General features: G+C 45.9%; 1 protein-coding gene across 1 annotated transcript in view; it reads right to left on the bottom strand.

The window, feature by feature from the left end:
• TMEM59L (transmembrane protein 59 like) overlaps positions 1–15860 on the bottom strand; it is a 39615-nt gene extending 23755 nt beyond the window's left edge. The window contains exons 1-2 of the mRNA XM_088149417.1: positions 14781–15860; positions 1037–1142 (exon numbers count right to left, since the gene is read on the bottom strand). Of these exons, the coding sequence (XP_088005543.1) occupies positions 1037–1142; positions 14781–14999 (325 nt within the window). The 5' untranslated portion in view covers positions 15000–15860. The remainder of the gene's footprint in view (positions 1–1036; positions 1143–14780) is intronic.
• Between the last annotated feature and the right edge of the window lie 388 nt (positions 15861–16248).

Below are 16248 nucleotides of genomic sequence, written 5' to 3'. Positions count from 1 at the left end.
CTTCATTTTATTCCCACAACAGCCCTGTGACGTAGGTCAGGCTGAAAGAGGGGCTGGCTCAGAGTCTTCCAGAGACCTTATGTGGCTGAGTGGGGACTTGAACCTGGGCCTGCCTACTCCTAGACCAGCACCTTCACCACACTGGCTCTCTAGTTACATTTATGGAACTCACTGTTACAAGAGGAGGTAATGTTCACTTAGCTTTGATGACATTAAAAGGGAATTCAGCAAGTTCATGGAATCTATGTTTATATCATCAAGCAATTGGTTGGGGTAGTTAATGGAGCCTCCATGCTTAGAGGCAGCAGCCTACATCTGGAAAGAAGACAGTAGAGACAAGTAATGATCATTTCCTTTATGTTCTGCTTCCCAGAGACACAGTACTGGGCTCAGACAAGTTGACAGACCTTCAGTCCGATAACAGAAGATGATTTCCTAGGTTCTCTAATAAATATATCAGCACCTCGTGACAGCTAGATGGTGCTCAATTTTCAAAGGCAGTCTACATCCGAAGAACCAGCTGCTGGAACTCCAGAAGAATGTGGTCGGCCTCTGTGGTTGGAAACAGGTTGCAGGGCAGATGCGCAGACGGTCCTGTCCCGCAGGGCTCCTATTAATCTAGTCACTCTTGGGAATGTAGGAACTGGAGGTCCAACAAGCCTCACTTTCCAGATGGGATGGAATTTGTTTCATTTTAAAGACCGGGCACTCCGTTTTTCACCCAGGCCCCCAAAGAGTTATCAAAACCATCCGTGTATGCAAAGCAAGCCTTTTGAAATAACGTCTCTTCTTTTGGCTTTGACAGATTTAGGCTGGGGGAGGAAGCGGGTCCATTCCCACCTGCACTTTCCATTATCCTAGGCTGTTGGTGGGAATGTGTTGCAGAAGCTCCAAAAGAAGAAAGAGAGATGACCCTCCTAAGTGGGGGGAAGGTTCTGGATAATGTAAAGGAGGGGAGGGGGGAGGGGGGTGCTGATAAAGGAGGGGAGGGGGAGGAAGAAAAACCGGGAGGAGGGCTACACAGTCACTGCCTTACCCGATTCGCACTCGGCTCTGGTTGCATTCAGCTCAGCGGTGGCATCCACAAAATGACAGATGGAAAACAGCCGGCAGCCCCGGTAACAGGCGTTGAGAATAGCATCCTGGGGGAGGCAAAGGAAATTGAAGGGTGGGAGGGAGAATTGAGATGATACAACTGCAGTCGTATTTCTCCAAACTTAACACAGCACAAGGGTCCGTGAAACACGCTCTCCCGCGGCTCTATTTTTTGACACCAGTGCACAGAATCATAGAACCGGGAGGTGCTCTGGAGGTCATTTAGACTAAACCCGCTGCTGAGGGCAGGATCTACATGGCCAGTTGCAATGGCAACAATCTGAATAGAGAGTTGTCCTGTCATTTTTTTAACAGCAAAGGAAACCCTGTCCCTTGCAGAGGCAGCTCTTCCCTTGCCAAAGAGCACTTGGGGCTAAGACATTTCTCCTAACGTTTTCCTTGAAATTTCCGCCTTCGGTTCTGGTAGTTGCTTCTGCAGCCCCCAAATACAGATCTGTTCCATCTTCTGCTCAACAGTCCCTTAACTTTGTGTTTCTCAACCCTGGCAATTTTATGACATGTGGAGTTCAATTCTCAGAATTGAAGTCCACAAATGTTAAAGTCACTAAGGTTGAGAAACCCTGCTTTAAATATTTGAAAATAGCTATGATATACAATAAGACATGAGGAACCTGTGGCTCCCAGACCATGTTTGGCCCTCAAATTTTGGCACACACTTGCTGGAAATTGATGGCATGGTTCCCTGCAATTTTAAAAAAAACCTATTTATTTCTCGGATTTATATCCTAACTTTCCTTCAGGCGATAGAGACAGGATTCCCTCCTCTCCTTTTTCCCTTCAACGATTGTTAGATAGGTTGGGTCAAAGAAAGAACCTGGCCCAAAGTCATCCTGTGACTTTTCACAGTTAAGGGTGGAATTGAACCTGGGTCCTGATCTAATATCTTATTCTGAAGCAGGAAGCACATCGAAACGGCGATGTAAGTACTAAAGTAGGCTTAGCAAACTTTAAAGAAAGAGGAATGTAAGCTTTAAACTAGCAAAAGAATAAAATAATGTAGCTTTAAAATGGTAATGTAAGCTTTCAAATAAGCTTCATGAGCTTTAAAGAAACAGAAGAAAAATCACACCAACCCCTCCAAAAACACCATATTAAAAAACAGAAAATTCCTAGCTGCAAATGGTAGTATGTTGAAACAGCACACTCACTTGGGCCAGCTAAAAACCTGCAGTTGCATTCATACAATATGTTGAATCAGGTTAGCACTATCCCTGCCAGTTTAGCATCATAGCTTTATCCATCCTAACTCTTGCTACCAGGAAAATATTAAACATATGCCTGTATCACCAAAAGGTCAGTCTGATTCATACGCACACAGCCAGATTCCTGGTTTTCTAGCGTAACAAAAATAGCAAGACCCAGAACTGTTCTGCATAGTTTGACAGATGATGGGACATAAAATAATAATAATAATAATAATAATAATAATAATAACAACAACAACAACAACAACAACTCACAAGGTAATCTGAAACCTGAGAACAAGTCACTCTATTTAACTATGGTTTGTGGAACAAGCTATGGTGGCTTAATTTATATGTATCACTGACATAAACTACAGTTTACAAACTAGAACAACAAAGTCCATCCCTCAAGCTCAGTCTTAGCCAAGGTTAAATCAGCTTCTGCTTTAGAAAGGAAATCGAACCAGTCTACCTTACAGGCTCGTGGTAAAGAAAGCACTGGGCCATGCAAGGTGGGTTCCTACAATATGGTGAAGCCCAAACGCAGATTAAGAATGAAGAATTTCTCTATTCGCATAATGAGAACTTTGTGTGAGATGGGCGGCTATATAAATATGATAGATAGATAGATAGATAGATAGATAGATAGATAGATAGATAGATAGATAGATAGATAGATAGATAGGCCTCCCCCGCCTCCCAATAAACCATTTAATATATAATAACATGCTAAGACAATGGCCAGGTGCTCACAAAATGCTGACCACCAACTAGCCAACTCCACTTTGTGTCAGTCCTTCGCGGTAGTCCAGACCAGGAAACCAAACTTGTGAATGCTAATACTACTTTTATCGTAAGGTGACCGTAACAAAATCTCACAAGTCTGAATGCGCCTCTCCCTTCCCTGCCTTTACATTCAAGAGAACTAGGGAGGGTCAAGCCTAAGACGCTTTCTCAAATTACATGCCTGCTTTGGACTCCGATTTCTCTTCTCTGACCGTTCTCTTGGTTATGGCTCTTCCTCCTGTTCCTCAAGGATGGATGGACGGATTTATTTATTTATTTGCTTATACAATTTATATAGCTGCCCATCTCACAAGCAAGCGACACTGGGCGGCGTACAACAGGGATAAAACAGTCAACAAATACATTAAAAGATATAAAAACCAAATTAAAACAAAAAATAATAGACGAAGGAATGTTAAAAATAATGGAGCCACCTCACTAGTTTACCCGTCCCCTGGGGTCCCCAGGCCTGCTGGCATAACCAGGTCTTGAAGGACCTCTGGAAGTTCAACAGTGATGAGGCCAACCTCACCTCAGGGGGGAGAAGATCCCACAGCATGGGCACCACAACAGAAAAGGTCCACTGGCTAGGGCAACCTTGGCAACTTTAAGACATGTGGCCTTCAACTCCCAGAATTCCCCATATGCTGGCTGGGGAATTCTGGGAGTTGAAGTCCACACATCTTAAAGTTGCCAACCCTGGCCCAGGGCCTGCCAAATGTAGCTCCCTAGGCGACAGAACCCATAACATGCCCTCTCTGCTGGATCTAGTAGGATGGGCAGATGAAATTGAGGAGAGGCGGTCCCTCAAATAACCCGTTCCCATGTCATGAAGGGCTTTAAAGGTCAACACCAACACCTTGAATTGGACCCAGAAACAAGCTGGTAACCAACACAGCTTGTGAAGCAGAGGTGTAACATGTGTTCTACCAGAAACACACATAACTGCTCATGCTGCTGCATTCTGCACTAGCTAAAATTTCCAGATACTCTTCAAGGGCAGCCCCATGTAGAGTGCATTGCAGTAGTCTAAGATTATTCTCACAGCCCATTACATCTTGGTGCATTGTGTGAATCCAGTCAAAATACTGTATTTCCAGTGAACTGAGAGCCCTGGCAAAACATCCTTATATAAGAATTTAAAGCTTATCATACCCTCAGGATTAGGCTATATCAGTGTTAAGAGCTCATGGAAAAAATGCACCACATCTTTCAAATAACTGTACAACTGTTGTTGTTATTATTCTTAGCTCTGCCCCCAAACAATTCACAGTTGAGCAACTCTTGGAGCAACATTTGTTGGCGTAAAAAATGTGCAAATTGTGCTATGGATGTTGCTCTGGGAAGAGATTGACCAAGTATGGTCAAGACAGCTAATCATCCCCCTTGTTTTCCACCCCAGGATTCCACAATATTAAGTGGTGGATTAAAAAGACATTTATAACACAAGCCTATGCATTACGCAGAAGTAACCCCCCCCCCAAATTTAAAGGCGCTTCCTCCAAGCTAAGTGTACTCACAGCAACTTTCTCAACCTTGTCGCTCAAATAGGTGTTAAATTACAACTCCCATGCTGACTGGAACTATGCAGTTGTAGTCCAATATAGATGGAGAATGCTAGGTTAGGGAAGGCTGATATATTAAATAAATAGGTTAGATTAGTATCCTATCTTTCATTCAAGAACTCAAGATTCCCAAGATTGGGCTGGCAAAAAGGGATTGGTCCAAAGTACCCTACTGAGTTTCTATGGCTCAGGGTAATCTAGATCCATGTTTCTCAACCTCAGCAACTTTAAAATGTGTGGACTTCAACTCCCAGAATTCCCCAGCCAGGATGGGGAATTCTGGGAGCTGAAGTCCACACATCTTGAAGTTGCTGAGGTTGAGAAACACGGATCTACAGTATTAGCACTGTGGGCTTCATTCTCTCCCACCACTCCTTTCTTCTCTAGAGATGCACTTTCCAATTCAGAGCTCTCCAGAAATGTTGGACTACAACTGCCATCATCCTCATAACCATCACTGCTATTGGGGAAATGAGAAAACCCGTTTGGTGTAGTGGTTAATAGCGCTGGTCTAGACGCCAGGAGGCTGTTTGTTCTAGTCCTGCCTTAGGTACGAAAGCCAACCATGTGACCTTGGGACAGTCCCTCCCTCTCACCTTGAGGAAGAAGGCAAGAGGAAGGCATTTCCAAAAATGGCACCAAGAAAACTCCACGGATTTGTCCAGATAGTCACCAGGAGTCAAGACAGACTCGAAAGCCAAAACAACAACAGGAAAACAATCAGGGAAATGATGGGCTTTGTGGTCCAAGTCATCTGGGAGGTTGTCTTTGAGCTGTACATTTTGGCTTTTTTATCTCCATCACCAATTTTTAGCCTCAACGGGTCTTTATTTATTTAGCCATATATTTTTTAAATAACAGTGTTGCTAACTCAACACTGGTTTTGTACCCATATAAACTAATGGGATCAGAGCTAGCAGTGACTGATGAGGAGAGAGATCTTGGAGTAATGGTAAACAGAGTGCATCCACTGTAAAAAAGGCCAACAGCCTGTTAGGGACAATAAGAAACAGTACTGACAATAGAGATGCCAATGTCATAACACCATTATCTAAATCAATGGTGCGACCACATCTGGAATATTGCGTGCAGTTCTGGTCGCCGCACCTCAAAACAGATATAGTGGAGCCGGAGAAGGTTCAGAGGAGGGCAGCTAAGAAGATCAAGGGGCTAGAACTACCCTATGAAGAAAGGTTTGGGGCTTTTTAGTCTAGAAAGGAGGCGAACGAGAGGGGACATGACTGAGGTGTGCAAAATTATGCATGGGGTAGATAAAGTAGACAAGGAAGAACTACCTTCCCCTTCCCCAAATACTAGAACCAGAAGTCACCCATTGAAATTGAATCCTAGAAGAATCAGGTCAAAAGGACATGTTTTTTTACACAGGACATAATTCGGTTCCAAAGCGACTGTGAGATGTGGTGCTGGCTTCCAGCTTGGCTGGCTTCAAAAAAGGGTTGGACCAATTCATGGAAGTCCTGGGGATCAAGGCCTATTAGCCTTGATGGCATGGGACTGCCTCTGAAGGCCATCTGCTGGGAGACTAGTGGGCTTCCTTGGGCAGTTGGTGGGCCACTGTGAGAATAGACTAGATGGGCCAGGGGTCCAATCCAGCAGGGCACTGCTTAGGTTCTTATGTTCTTAACCAGTTATTCTTCCACTTGAAATAGGGGTAAAATGATGCACACCAACATCAGAAACCCAACATCATATCTACACCAATGTGATCTGAGCTGTCTGAAATGAACCGGGGAAAAGACCTTGAGGTCTGTGACAGACCCTTAGGTGGGATATAGCAAACATCTGACAAAATTGCCACCATGCTGAGAAGCCTCAAGAGACAGAGTTCACTTTGGCTTCCCAGGCTAGCAGGAGGAGGAGGAATGAGGAGGATCTTCTTAAGAATAATGCAGCAAACTCCATGTTCACAATCATTCGGAATTAGATTGAAAATAAACCTCCCAATACTGCAACTTTCTTATAAAGCAGTCTGCAAGCACCTCTTCTGACTAACAAATTTTATTAAGAGGCAGAACCTTTCATGAGCTATACACACATACTAATTGCCTGTCCGTTCATCCCCAGCTGCTTACACCAGCTGTCCCTTGACCGGTGTCCTCCAGATGTGTTGGTTTACAACTCCCATACCCTCCAGCTAACCGCAATGCATAAGCTCTGGCAACAGTTTACTTGCAAGCCAGAATTAATAATATAAAGAATTAGAAAATAAATTCCTTAGCTCTAACAAAGAAGTGGTAAAGCTTATGAACCTGGTGGTAGGAATTTGCCCTATGCCCATATATCCCCATTCTGGGAGTTGAAGTTCACATGTCTTAAAGTTGCCAAGCTTGAGAAACACTGATCTACATTAAAGCATCCTTCACAGATTGTTGCCTATCCTCTGCTTGAACGCAATCAATGAGACTGTTAGTCACTCTTCTTGGTACCTTACTGACAAAGACTTATATCGAGATGACCATTAGTCTATCTGGCTCAGTACTCCCTAGAGCAGTGTTTCTTAAACTTTTTTCTCTCAGGACCCCTTCCCACTTTTAAAAATTATGGAGGATCCCAAAAAAGCTTTTGTTTGTATGAGTTATATTTATTGGTATTTACCACATTAAAAATTCAAATGGACACATTCACTGCCACTACCACTTCTCACCATTGTTTGATGGGATTTTAATACTCTATTATTTTTCAACAGAGGCTGACAAATAATTCTGACTTCACAGACCCCTGAGAGGGTTTTGGGGGACCTCCAGGGGTCCTCGGACTACACTTTGAGAAATACTGGCCTAGACTGTAGGTGAGGCAGTGAACATGTCCCAAGGACTACTTCATCCTCTCAGCACCATCATGGGCCAAAAGATAACATGGCTGTATCAAGGCTAATTTCACTAAGAAGTGGTAGGAATTTCAGGGAGCAGATCAGTCTCAGCTGAAGCCCTGCAGCTCATATGTGGCCACCGGTAAGCAGATTAGGCTCAGAGGTCCTTGGGACATGTTCACTGTCCCACCTATAGTCTAGGCCAGTGTTTCTCAAAGTGTTTGAGTCCAAACCCAAAACTCTTCCCTTCCTTCAGACGTTGGTTGACATCCAAGGAGGACAGGCTTCCACACATTAGGATGTTTGGAGATAGCTTTGCCTGCCCCACAATTTTCCTGACTGGATGTATAATATCTGGACTGCAAGTATCTGGAATACCACAGGATGGCAGCAAATAGATACAGAAGCCTCTGTTTACTGCCATCTAGTGGTGGACCACATATGTGCAGCCTAGATATGGCACAGGCATGGATGGGGAAGCCCAGCGAAAAGCTATTTCAAGGCTCATTTCATTAAGAAGTGGTAGGAATTTGGGTGAGGAGATAAGTCTCAGCTGAAACCCTGCAGCTCGTATGTGGCCACTGGTAAGCAGATTAGGCTCACAGTCTCCAAAAAGTCTCCAAAGCGTTCTAGTTTTGCCTGGTAATATCAAACACTGCATTAGAGACCTTCTGCATGAAAAACAGGCTTTGTCAGTGAACTACAAACCTTCCCTTTTTGGTACATAGAAGCAGACTGCTTCTGATCGTGGAAAATCTAACCATCATGGCTCTTCTTTGTGGATGGCCTTCTCTTCCATCCATCTTACCTTCACTTTATAGTTAAATCTAAGTTAAGTGCACTTGCAATATCTCTCAGCATAACCTTTTCCCTTTCCCCCCCTTGTCCTTGATCCTGGCCAATATTAGTTGCCAACATTGAGGTCTTGGTTCTAGTAACAATGAGTGAAGTTGTTTCTAAGGCATCAATGATGTACAGAACTTTGTGTACAGATCTACGTTGGAAACAATACAGTCCCTGCTCCAAGGAGCCTGTGATTTCAGTACTGAAAACAGGAGACATGAAAGTGATGCTGGAAAAATGAACTTCTCTTGGTGAGCATCTGAAGAATGTTGTCCTGCCCACTGATGATCACAGAGCCACAGTATCAGAAGGGTTTCAAAGTCATCTACTCTAACCCCTGGTTGATGAAGTAAATATAATGTTATATCACCCATGATGTGACCCTCCAGTCACTATTTAAGAACTGTGAAGGAGAATCCATCTCCTTCTGGATTCCACAAATTTGTACCATCAGATATTTCTTCCAAATCAAAATCCCCTTTCTTATCATTTCAAACAAAAGTTTAAGTCCTATCATCCACAACAGCAGAAAACTAATCTGCTCCACTTTCGATAGGGCCCAACGCACGACCTGTCCAATCTGACCAGGATAGAATCTCATGGAACTCATTTCTCATGATCTTAAGCCATCACACATTCAGGTTGGTTCTGGCCTAACATATTGGGAATCCAGCCACTGTGTTTATTTCCATAGTTAAACAAATGGTGGCTTAGCTGGCTGTGTGAATCCAATTCAGCTGATACGTCTGGAAATGTTTTTATTCCGATCTAGGAAGCAGTTTTAAAATTCTTCCAACCCCTAGCAACTGTTCGGAAACAAAACATATATTTTATTTATATGGGTTATTTACACATTACTAACATTTACAGCCCTCTTTCACGTCGTTCATATTCTCAAGTTGCTTGACAACAACAGCCCAACAAAGACAAAAATTCAAAACAACATCATTAAAATAAATAGGAGGACATGATAATCCAAAGTGGGAGGGAAATACACACACTGCCAGCAGTCACATCTCATTTATGGTTTCCAGAAGCAATCCTGAATCAGCCAGTTGAGATGGAAAAGCCTTAGTGGTCTTACCTTTGTCACCCATCTGAAATCTGCAAGAACATTTGGATGATCCCTGTTGGAAACAACCAGCTGGGCTAAAAGGATGCTAGGTCTGTTCCAAAGAAGTAACAGGAGTTCATATTTTGTATGCTTTTAAAGTGGTCTCTCAGGGTTCTACACACCAAGACACTTAAAAGCCCTGGTTCACATAATGTATTTAACTCACTGAACTGCTAACCTAGGATACCTCTTATCTTAGCAAACCATCGCACGAATCCAGCAAAGCAGGAGTGTCCGTGGAGGGAATGTAAAAAAAAAGTCACACTAATGAGCGTGATCGAAGGCCCATCACTTTTTAACATGCATTGCATTTAAAAGGGGCAGGGATTCAATTCTGCACTCGTAGCCTCCATCTTGACTTTACTGACCACATCCCTCCCCCTACATGGAAGGCCCTGCAGCACAGGGCTGCCATTAAGAGCATAGAAGAATTTGTATTATGGTTACAGACAGAGTTACATTAAGGCAGTGTTTCTCAACCTTAGCAATTTTAAGATGTGTGGACTTTAATTCCCAGAATTCTGGGAATTGAAGTCCACACATCTTAAAGTTGCCAAGATTAAGAAACACTACATTAAGGGCATAGTGGTCTCTTTGCATAATCCAATTTCTCATGTTCTGATAGTGCATAATCCAGCTGGGTCAATAGTTGCCCTTCCTTTTAAAAAAACTGGCATTTAGCTTAAATAATCAGAAAGGCAAGTTCTCAGCCCAACCCACCCTATCAGTCACTCTGTGTGAACAGCTGATAGTGGAATAAAAATGCTAGAGAGGCCCTGCAAAAGAAACCAGGACCTCTCTAGCTGTCTATCTCTATGGATGCTTCTGGTTTCATCACCACTACCAAGCCCTGAATTCTGCAAAGCGGGGGGGGGGGGAGTGCAAAATGACAGAAATGGGTGGGAGGTACAACCCCCTACACCTTTCTTCAATTCTGATGTTATGTGGATCTTGGGTTTTCTTCTCTTTTTTTTTTTTTGCTTTTGCTTGGAAAAAAATAAGGGAAAAAAAGCAGAGGAGGAAGGGAGAGCTGCCCAATTATGCAGCAATTGGGAAGACTAAAAAGATGCATCATAGATCCAGCCTTCCGAGTTGCATGTTGACTGGATTCCTTGGGTCATGGGAACAGGGCCAATTTTTGAGGACTCTGTCTTGAAGCTTCCAGACTTGACCATGAGTTCTGAAATACTTTGCTTTTTTCAGCCGCTCTGCACCTGTATCTCTATTTCTTGGAGGACTGACTGGACGGGGCATGGACCCAGGGTCAATCAGATAGTTTGGGTCAAAGTTCTCCCAGTACAATTTCAAGTTAAAACTGATCCCCTCCTTGCCACAATACTGACTGGGTTAGCTTATTCATACAGCACCCTGCCCCCACCACTGACACAGATAAACATGCAGGGGACTATGGGGGGGGGGGTCAAAAAAGAAAGTGACCGGGACATCAAAACCCTGACCCTGTGCAACATGTGCAAAAAAAGTGTGAGGCTTTAATCCAGTGTTTCTCAACCTTGGCAACTTTAAGATGTGTGGACTTCAACTCCCAGAACTCTCCATCCAGCAAGCTGGGGATTCCCCAGCCAGGGAGATGATGGTTAGGGAATCCTGGGAGTTGAAGTCCACACATCTTAAAGTTGCCAAGGCTGAGAAATGCTGCTTTGATCACATGGTTGGTGACCCCCATCTTGATTTTTGACACCACCCCTTCTCTGTGGATGCCCCTGCAACCAGGTGAAACAGGGCCTCCCCATAAAGAGGCAATCAACCTCTGAGAATCAGTGGCTAAGGGTAAACATTGGTGCTGTAATCCTCTGCTGGAGACGGAGAAGTAGCTGGTTAGTCATTATTGGAAATGTGATGGTAAATTTTTATTATTTTTCCCTTATATCTAAAGCCCAAATTGACGTACTATACGTAGCACTCCTCTCTCAGTTCTTTCATGCCATCAACAACAACCCTGTAAGGTAGGTTGGGCTGAGAGAGACTGGTCCACACTGACTCAGAGAGCTCCCACAGCTGAGTGAGGATTTGAAGCCGTCCATCTGGTAGTGGTTGAACATCCCAACCACTTCACCAGCCACCTCCCAGTAACCGGGGTACCTTCCAGATGGAAGAACTTCAATTCCCAGAATTCCCAGGTTGGCAACTGATAAGAATTCTGGGAGTAGAAGACTTTACATCTCGATGGCAATCAAACTGGGAAAGCACGTGCCTCACCATGCTGACTCTGGTCTGTTCCAGCAAATTTCACAGGATAGAATTCAAGTTTGCGTTTCCTCTTAAATTTTTAATTGAATTAATCCAGTTTCTGCTTTGCACAATACATGGAACCATCCACGAATCAAAGAGTGGGTGCACACCACACTCTTAGCCCACAAAAAACTAACCAAGTTTAAAAACTAAGCAAGTCTTGCACGTTGTATGTTGTATAATTGCTAGGTTTTAACCAAGGTATTTTGTGAACCTCCCCACGCGGTTGGAAGAGTATTTGAAGGCAGGACGGGCCTGATCACAAGGTATCTGCAACATGACCCACAATATGTACATCTCTTGTAAGATGGCGCTATAGATGCCCCACAGCCTACATCCTACTGTACAAACCCATAACTAGCCTGAAGATTTCAGTCCAGTGAAAGATTCCATTGTGCTGCACGTCCTGAAATCAAATTAAATTGCTAACTGATGGTGTTGCAAGAATAACTGGTCCCTCCTGCATGTCAACCCCCTTGCTCTGGGTTGGACCTGCAAGGCAGGGGATGTTTTTATGACATGCCTATTCACAGCAGCACCTAATAAAGGAGATGCTATCTTTAAGGGCAGCATATCTCTGACCACCAGGTATTTGGGACAAAGGGCTCCATCTTCTCCTGTCTCTTATTTAACATCTACATGAAGCTACTGGGGGAGTTTATCTCTGGTGTGGGGTTTGGAATCATCAGGATGCTGGTGATACCCAGCTGTCCATCTCAGCCCCAAATCATCCAGGGGTTGTGGTAGAAGTCATGACCTGAAGGCTGTAAGGAACTGGATGGAAAGAGGGGACAACTTAATCTCAGCAAGATGGAGTCACTGTGGGATCAGAAGCCAACTAATTCCAGGACTAGATTAGCTTCAGATGGGGTTGTGCTGGTACTCCTGGACTCTCAGCTCCTCCTGGAACAGCAGATGGAAACTGGTGTACCAACTGCTATTTTTTCTGGAAAAAGAGGCATTGGCAACATTCACTCATGGCCTTGTCACCTCATGTATGGACTACTGCAACATGTCCTACATGGGATTGCCCCTGAAGATTATCTGGAAGCTGCAACTGGTACAAAATGTAGCAGGCTATGTACTAATACAGACAAACCAGTAATCTCCTACACCACCAGCACTCATGAGCTGTCCTAGTTTCTGGTTTGCTGGGTGCTGGTTATAACCTTTAAAGTCCTACATAGCTTGGGACCTGGTTGTTTATGAGACCACTTACTCCAAGCAGGATCTTTCCACCCAGGTCATGAGAGTTTTTGTTAAGAGTCCTCAGATCTCACAAGGTGCAATGGATCCCTCCTGACAAATACAAGATCTGTGCCCTCATTTCTAATGTTTTTATTTTATTTTCAAATTTATATATGCTGCCCATCTCACTGAACAAGTGACTAATATTCAGAAAAGACCTGAAAATATTGCTTTTTCAAGATGCATTCAGGGCCTGAGGTGTGAGTAGTCAGAGATCCCTGGATGTGTACCTCTTACTACAGTACTCATGATTTCTGATATGTGGTAGTATCTTTTCTGATTTTTGTTTTAATTTTGCTGGGATAAGTTTAATGAGGATGGTTAGTTTCTGTTATTGAATTTTTGACACAGTATTCAAGTTATTGTACTGTAACTCTGGCTTGGGAGCTGCTTAGAGTCATGATGATTTCATTGGCTTAAAAGCAGGTGCAGTAAATGAAATAAATAAGTCAGGGGCAGGTCAGAGAAAAATAGTTTTCTCCGTGCTGCCTGACCTACAAGCTTCCAAACAGGAAACAGAATTTGGACAACATCACGTTGGAATTTGAACAGTATCAGATGAACTTTTAGATCTCTCCAATAAGGTATGCCAGCCATTAAAAAAAGAAAAAAAGAAATGTAGCGTGCCCCAGGACCTTAGCTTGTTTATTTCAAAAAACGCCTACATCTCATATTATCAATTCCTTCAGGATAACATGACATTATTTGAGCCATGACGGATGCGTTTTGGCGAGAGAGAGAGACAGAGGAAATCCCTTCGTATCTACTGCAGAGGATAAACTGATTTAAGACCCTCCACCCTGTATGGGAACAAACTTCATTTGAATGCTGGCACTGAGGACAGGTTTTATCATTTTTATTTCACTGCAGAAATGAGTACCGAAAAGCCCAAAAGCTCAGCCCAGTTTTACCTAAGAGTAAATGGTGCTGAATGCAGTTCATAATTGCTTCCAAGTCAGCATGCACAGATCTGGAGAGGTAATTTGGGCACTTTCAGCACAGTTTCGAAGGGCAATACAGGTAGAGTATTAATAATCTCCAACAAGTTCAATAGGATTTACTCCCAGGTAAGTGGAAATGTAATTGCAAACTCAAGCACATGCCAAGTAGCGTTCTGAGGTGGGGCGGCATTCATAAAAGATTGAATTCAAACGCAGCAATGCAGAATTTCGTTACTGTATAAAATGGGTGTCCACCAAAGGGGGGGCAGGTGTCAGACTGACACCTCCACCAAGCCAAAGAGGCAGAAGATAAGCTGAATCAGGTTTGTGCAAAAAAGCAAGCTAGAATAAAAACAGGCCACAGGAATGATACTCTCGGTAAAATAACTATTCCAAATTATAAAGGAAAATGTGTGGGTGGGTTTTTTTTTTAATCCCAATTTTTGTAAATCTATCTCAAGGGCTGGCTCGCTTTCCTCAGCTCGGGAAAAATGGTCGCTCTCATCCGTCCCACTTTCTGTGGCTAAAAGCAAAAGGGAGCCTGGTGATGTTCTCCCCCGCCCCCCATGCTTGCAGAGAGCTTCATCATTATCATGCAGCTGAGGTTTTCCCCTTGCATTCTCTGCGCGCATCGCCCCGCCACAGATCCAGGTAGCTGCAAATCTGCAGATCCCAGAAATATGGATGCTGGGACCAGAAATACAGATCCAGAAATATGGACGCCTAGAAAACAATTATTTTTCACTTGGAATGAAGGAAAACAGCCGGGGCGGAGGCAGATCCCCCCGGGGGGCTGCTTTGTATGATGGTCTCTCCCCTTAGTCGACCGTTTGGCTTTTTTATTTAGCTCCCCAAAGCCCCCCGCGAGCCTCCCCCCGCCCCGCTCCCCGCGGCAACGGCTACCTTGGCGGCGGCGGGGGCTGCGGCGGGGCTCTGCCGGAGGCTCTGGGCGCAGCGGGCTTGGCAAGCGGAGATGTTGCCCAGCTGAGCGGCGAAGGGATCGGCGTCTTCGGGAGGCGGCGGCGGCGGCGGCGGCGGCGCGGAGGAAGGGGCCGCCACGGCCAGGCACGCGAGGGCCACCGCCGCGGCCAGCAGCCGCAAGAGCGCGGCGCTCGCTGCCATCGCCCCGGCCGGAGGGTGCCGGGAGAGGGGATCGCGCTGGGGCCTCCTGCGCTGGGCGGCGGCGGCAGAGAGGAGGAGCGGGCGAGCCGGCGACGGCAGGCAAAGCGGGCGCAGGAGGAGCGGAGCGGAGCGGCGTCGGGGGCGCGCCGGGCGAGCAGCGGAGCAGCCTGGGAGCGGCGGAGGGGGGGAGGGAAGCGGGGAGGGAGGCCGCCGTGCCCGCCCGGGAACGGGGCTGGCGGGGCAGAGCGCGGCGGAGGCGGCGGCGCACGGCGAGAGAGGCGGCGCGAAGGGGCGCCCGGGCGCGGATGGCTGGGGCTCAGGAGGGCGAGCCGGCAGGGCGAGGCGGCGCCGCGGGGGAGAGGCCGGCCGAGAAGTGCCAGGCGCGCGGGAGGAGAGGCGCGGGGCGGCTGGCCTGGCCCGGCCCGCCGCGGGGCTCAACGGGAGGGAGGTCGAGGGCTGGCCGGGCCGTGGGGCGGGCCGGGGAGGGCGCGCTGCGGAAGGCGCGGTGGGGGCTGGAGCGCAGGCGGATGGGCGCCGGCGGGGGCTGGCACGGAAGCCGGGCGGCGATGGGCGATGGGCGCGGGCGAACCGAGCCGGGGCTTGTGGCCGCGCGCAGCGGCGCCTCTGCCACACATCTGGCGCAGCTGCAGACCCCCGTCGGACAGCCGGCCCTGAAAGCCACCGGGCTGCTTCCTTTCCCTTCCACGCGGCCGCTGCTTGCGCGCCTTCAGCGCCTCCGGCCGCCTCGCCCTGGCCCGCCCGCGGCGGATCTTGACACGCGGAGGCCTCTGCGGGCACAGGCCGGCGCTCCCCGCCGGGGAGGAAGGAAGGTCAAAAAAGCAGTAAAAACGCAGAGGAAAGAAGGAGCAACCCTCACGAGGGAGCAGGAAAACACCCCCCTCCCTTTCAAAGCCACGAAATGATGGTGTGGACCCATAGCCTTTTATCTTTTTTTTATAATAGCTTTATTAGATTTTTAAAAAACGGAAAGATAAAAACTAACGAGAACTAATCAAGAAAAAATAGAAAAAGAAAGAAAGCAAAAGTGCCAAAAAAGAAAAAAGCAGAAATGCAAAAAAGTGACTTCTGACTACTTTGACAGCAAATATAAGTAAAACATACATTCAGCTCTTACTCTTTCAACTTAGCACCCTTTTTTTCTATATTAATTTCTAATCAAATCCATATATCATAATTTCACTTTTTTTCCTGTTTCCCACACAAAGTCCATAAGGGGCTTCCAATTCGC

The sequence above is a fragment of the Python bivittatus genome, unplaced genomic scaffold, assembly GCF_059951505.1.
Source record: "Python bivittatus isolate LINGU-HERP-01145 unplaced genomic scaffold, Pbiv_v1 ctg000580_np1212, whole genome shotgun sequence".
In the NCBI taxonomy this organism is placed as follows: Eukaryota; Metazoa; Chordata; class Lepidosauria; order Squamata; family Pythonidae; genus Python; species Python bivittatus.
The sequence above is the reverse complement of the archived record's forward strand: the minus strand, read 5'-3'. Positions and strand labels throughout refer to the sequence as shown.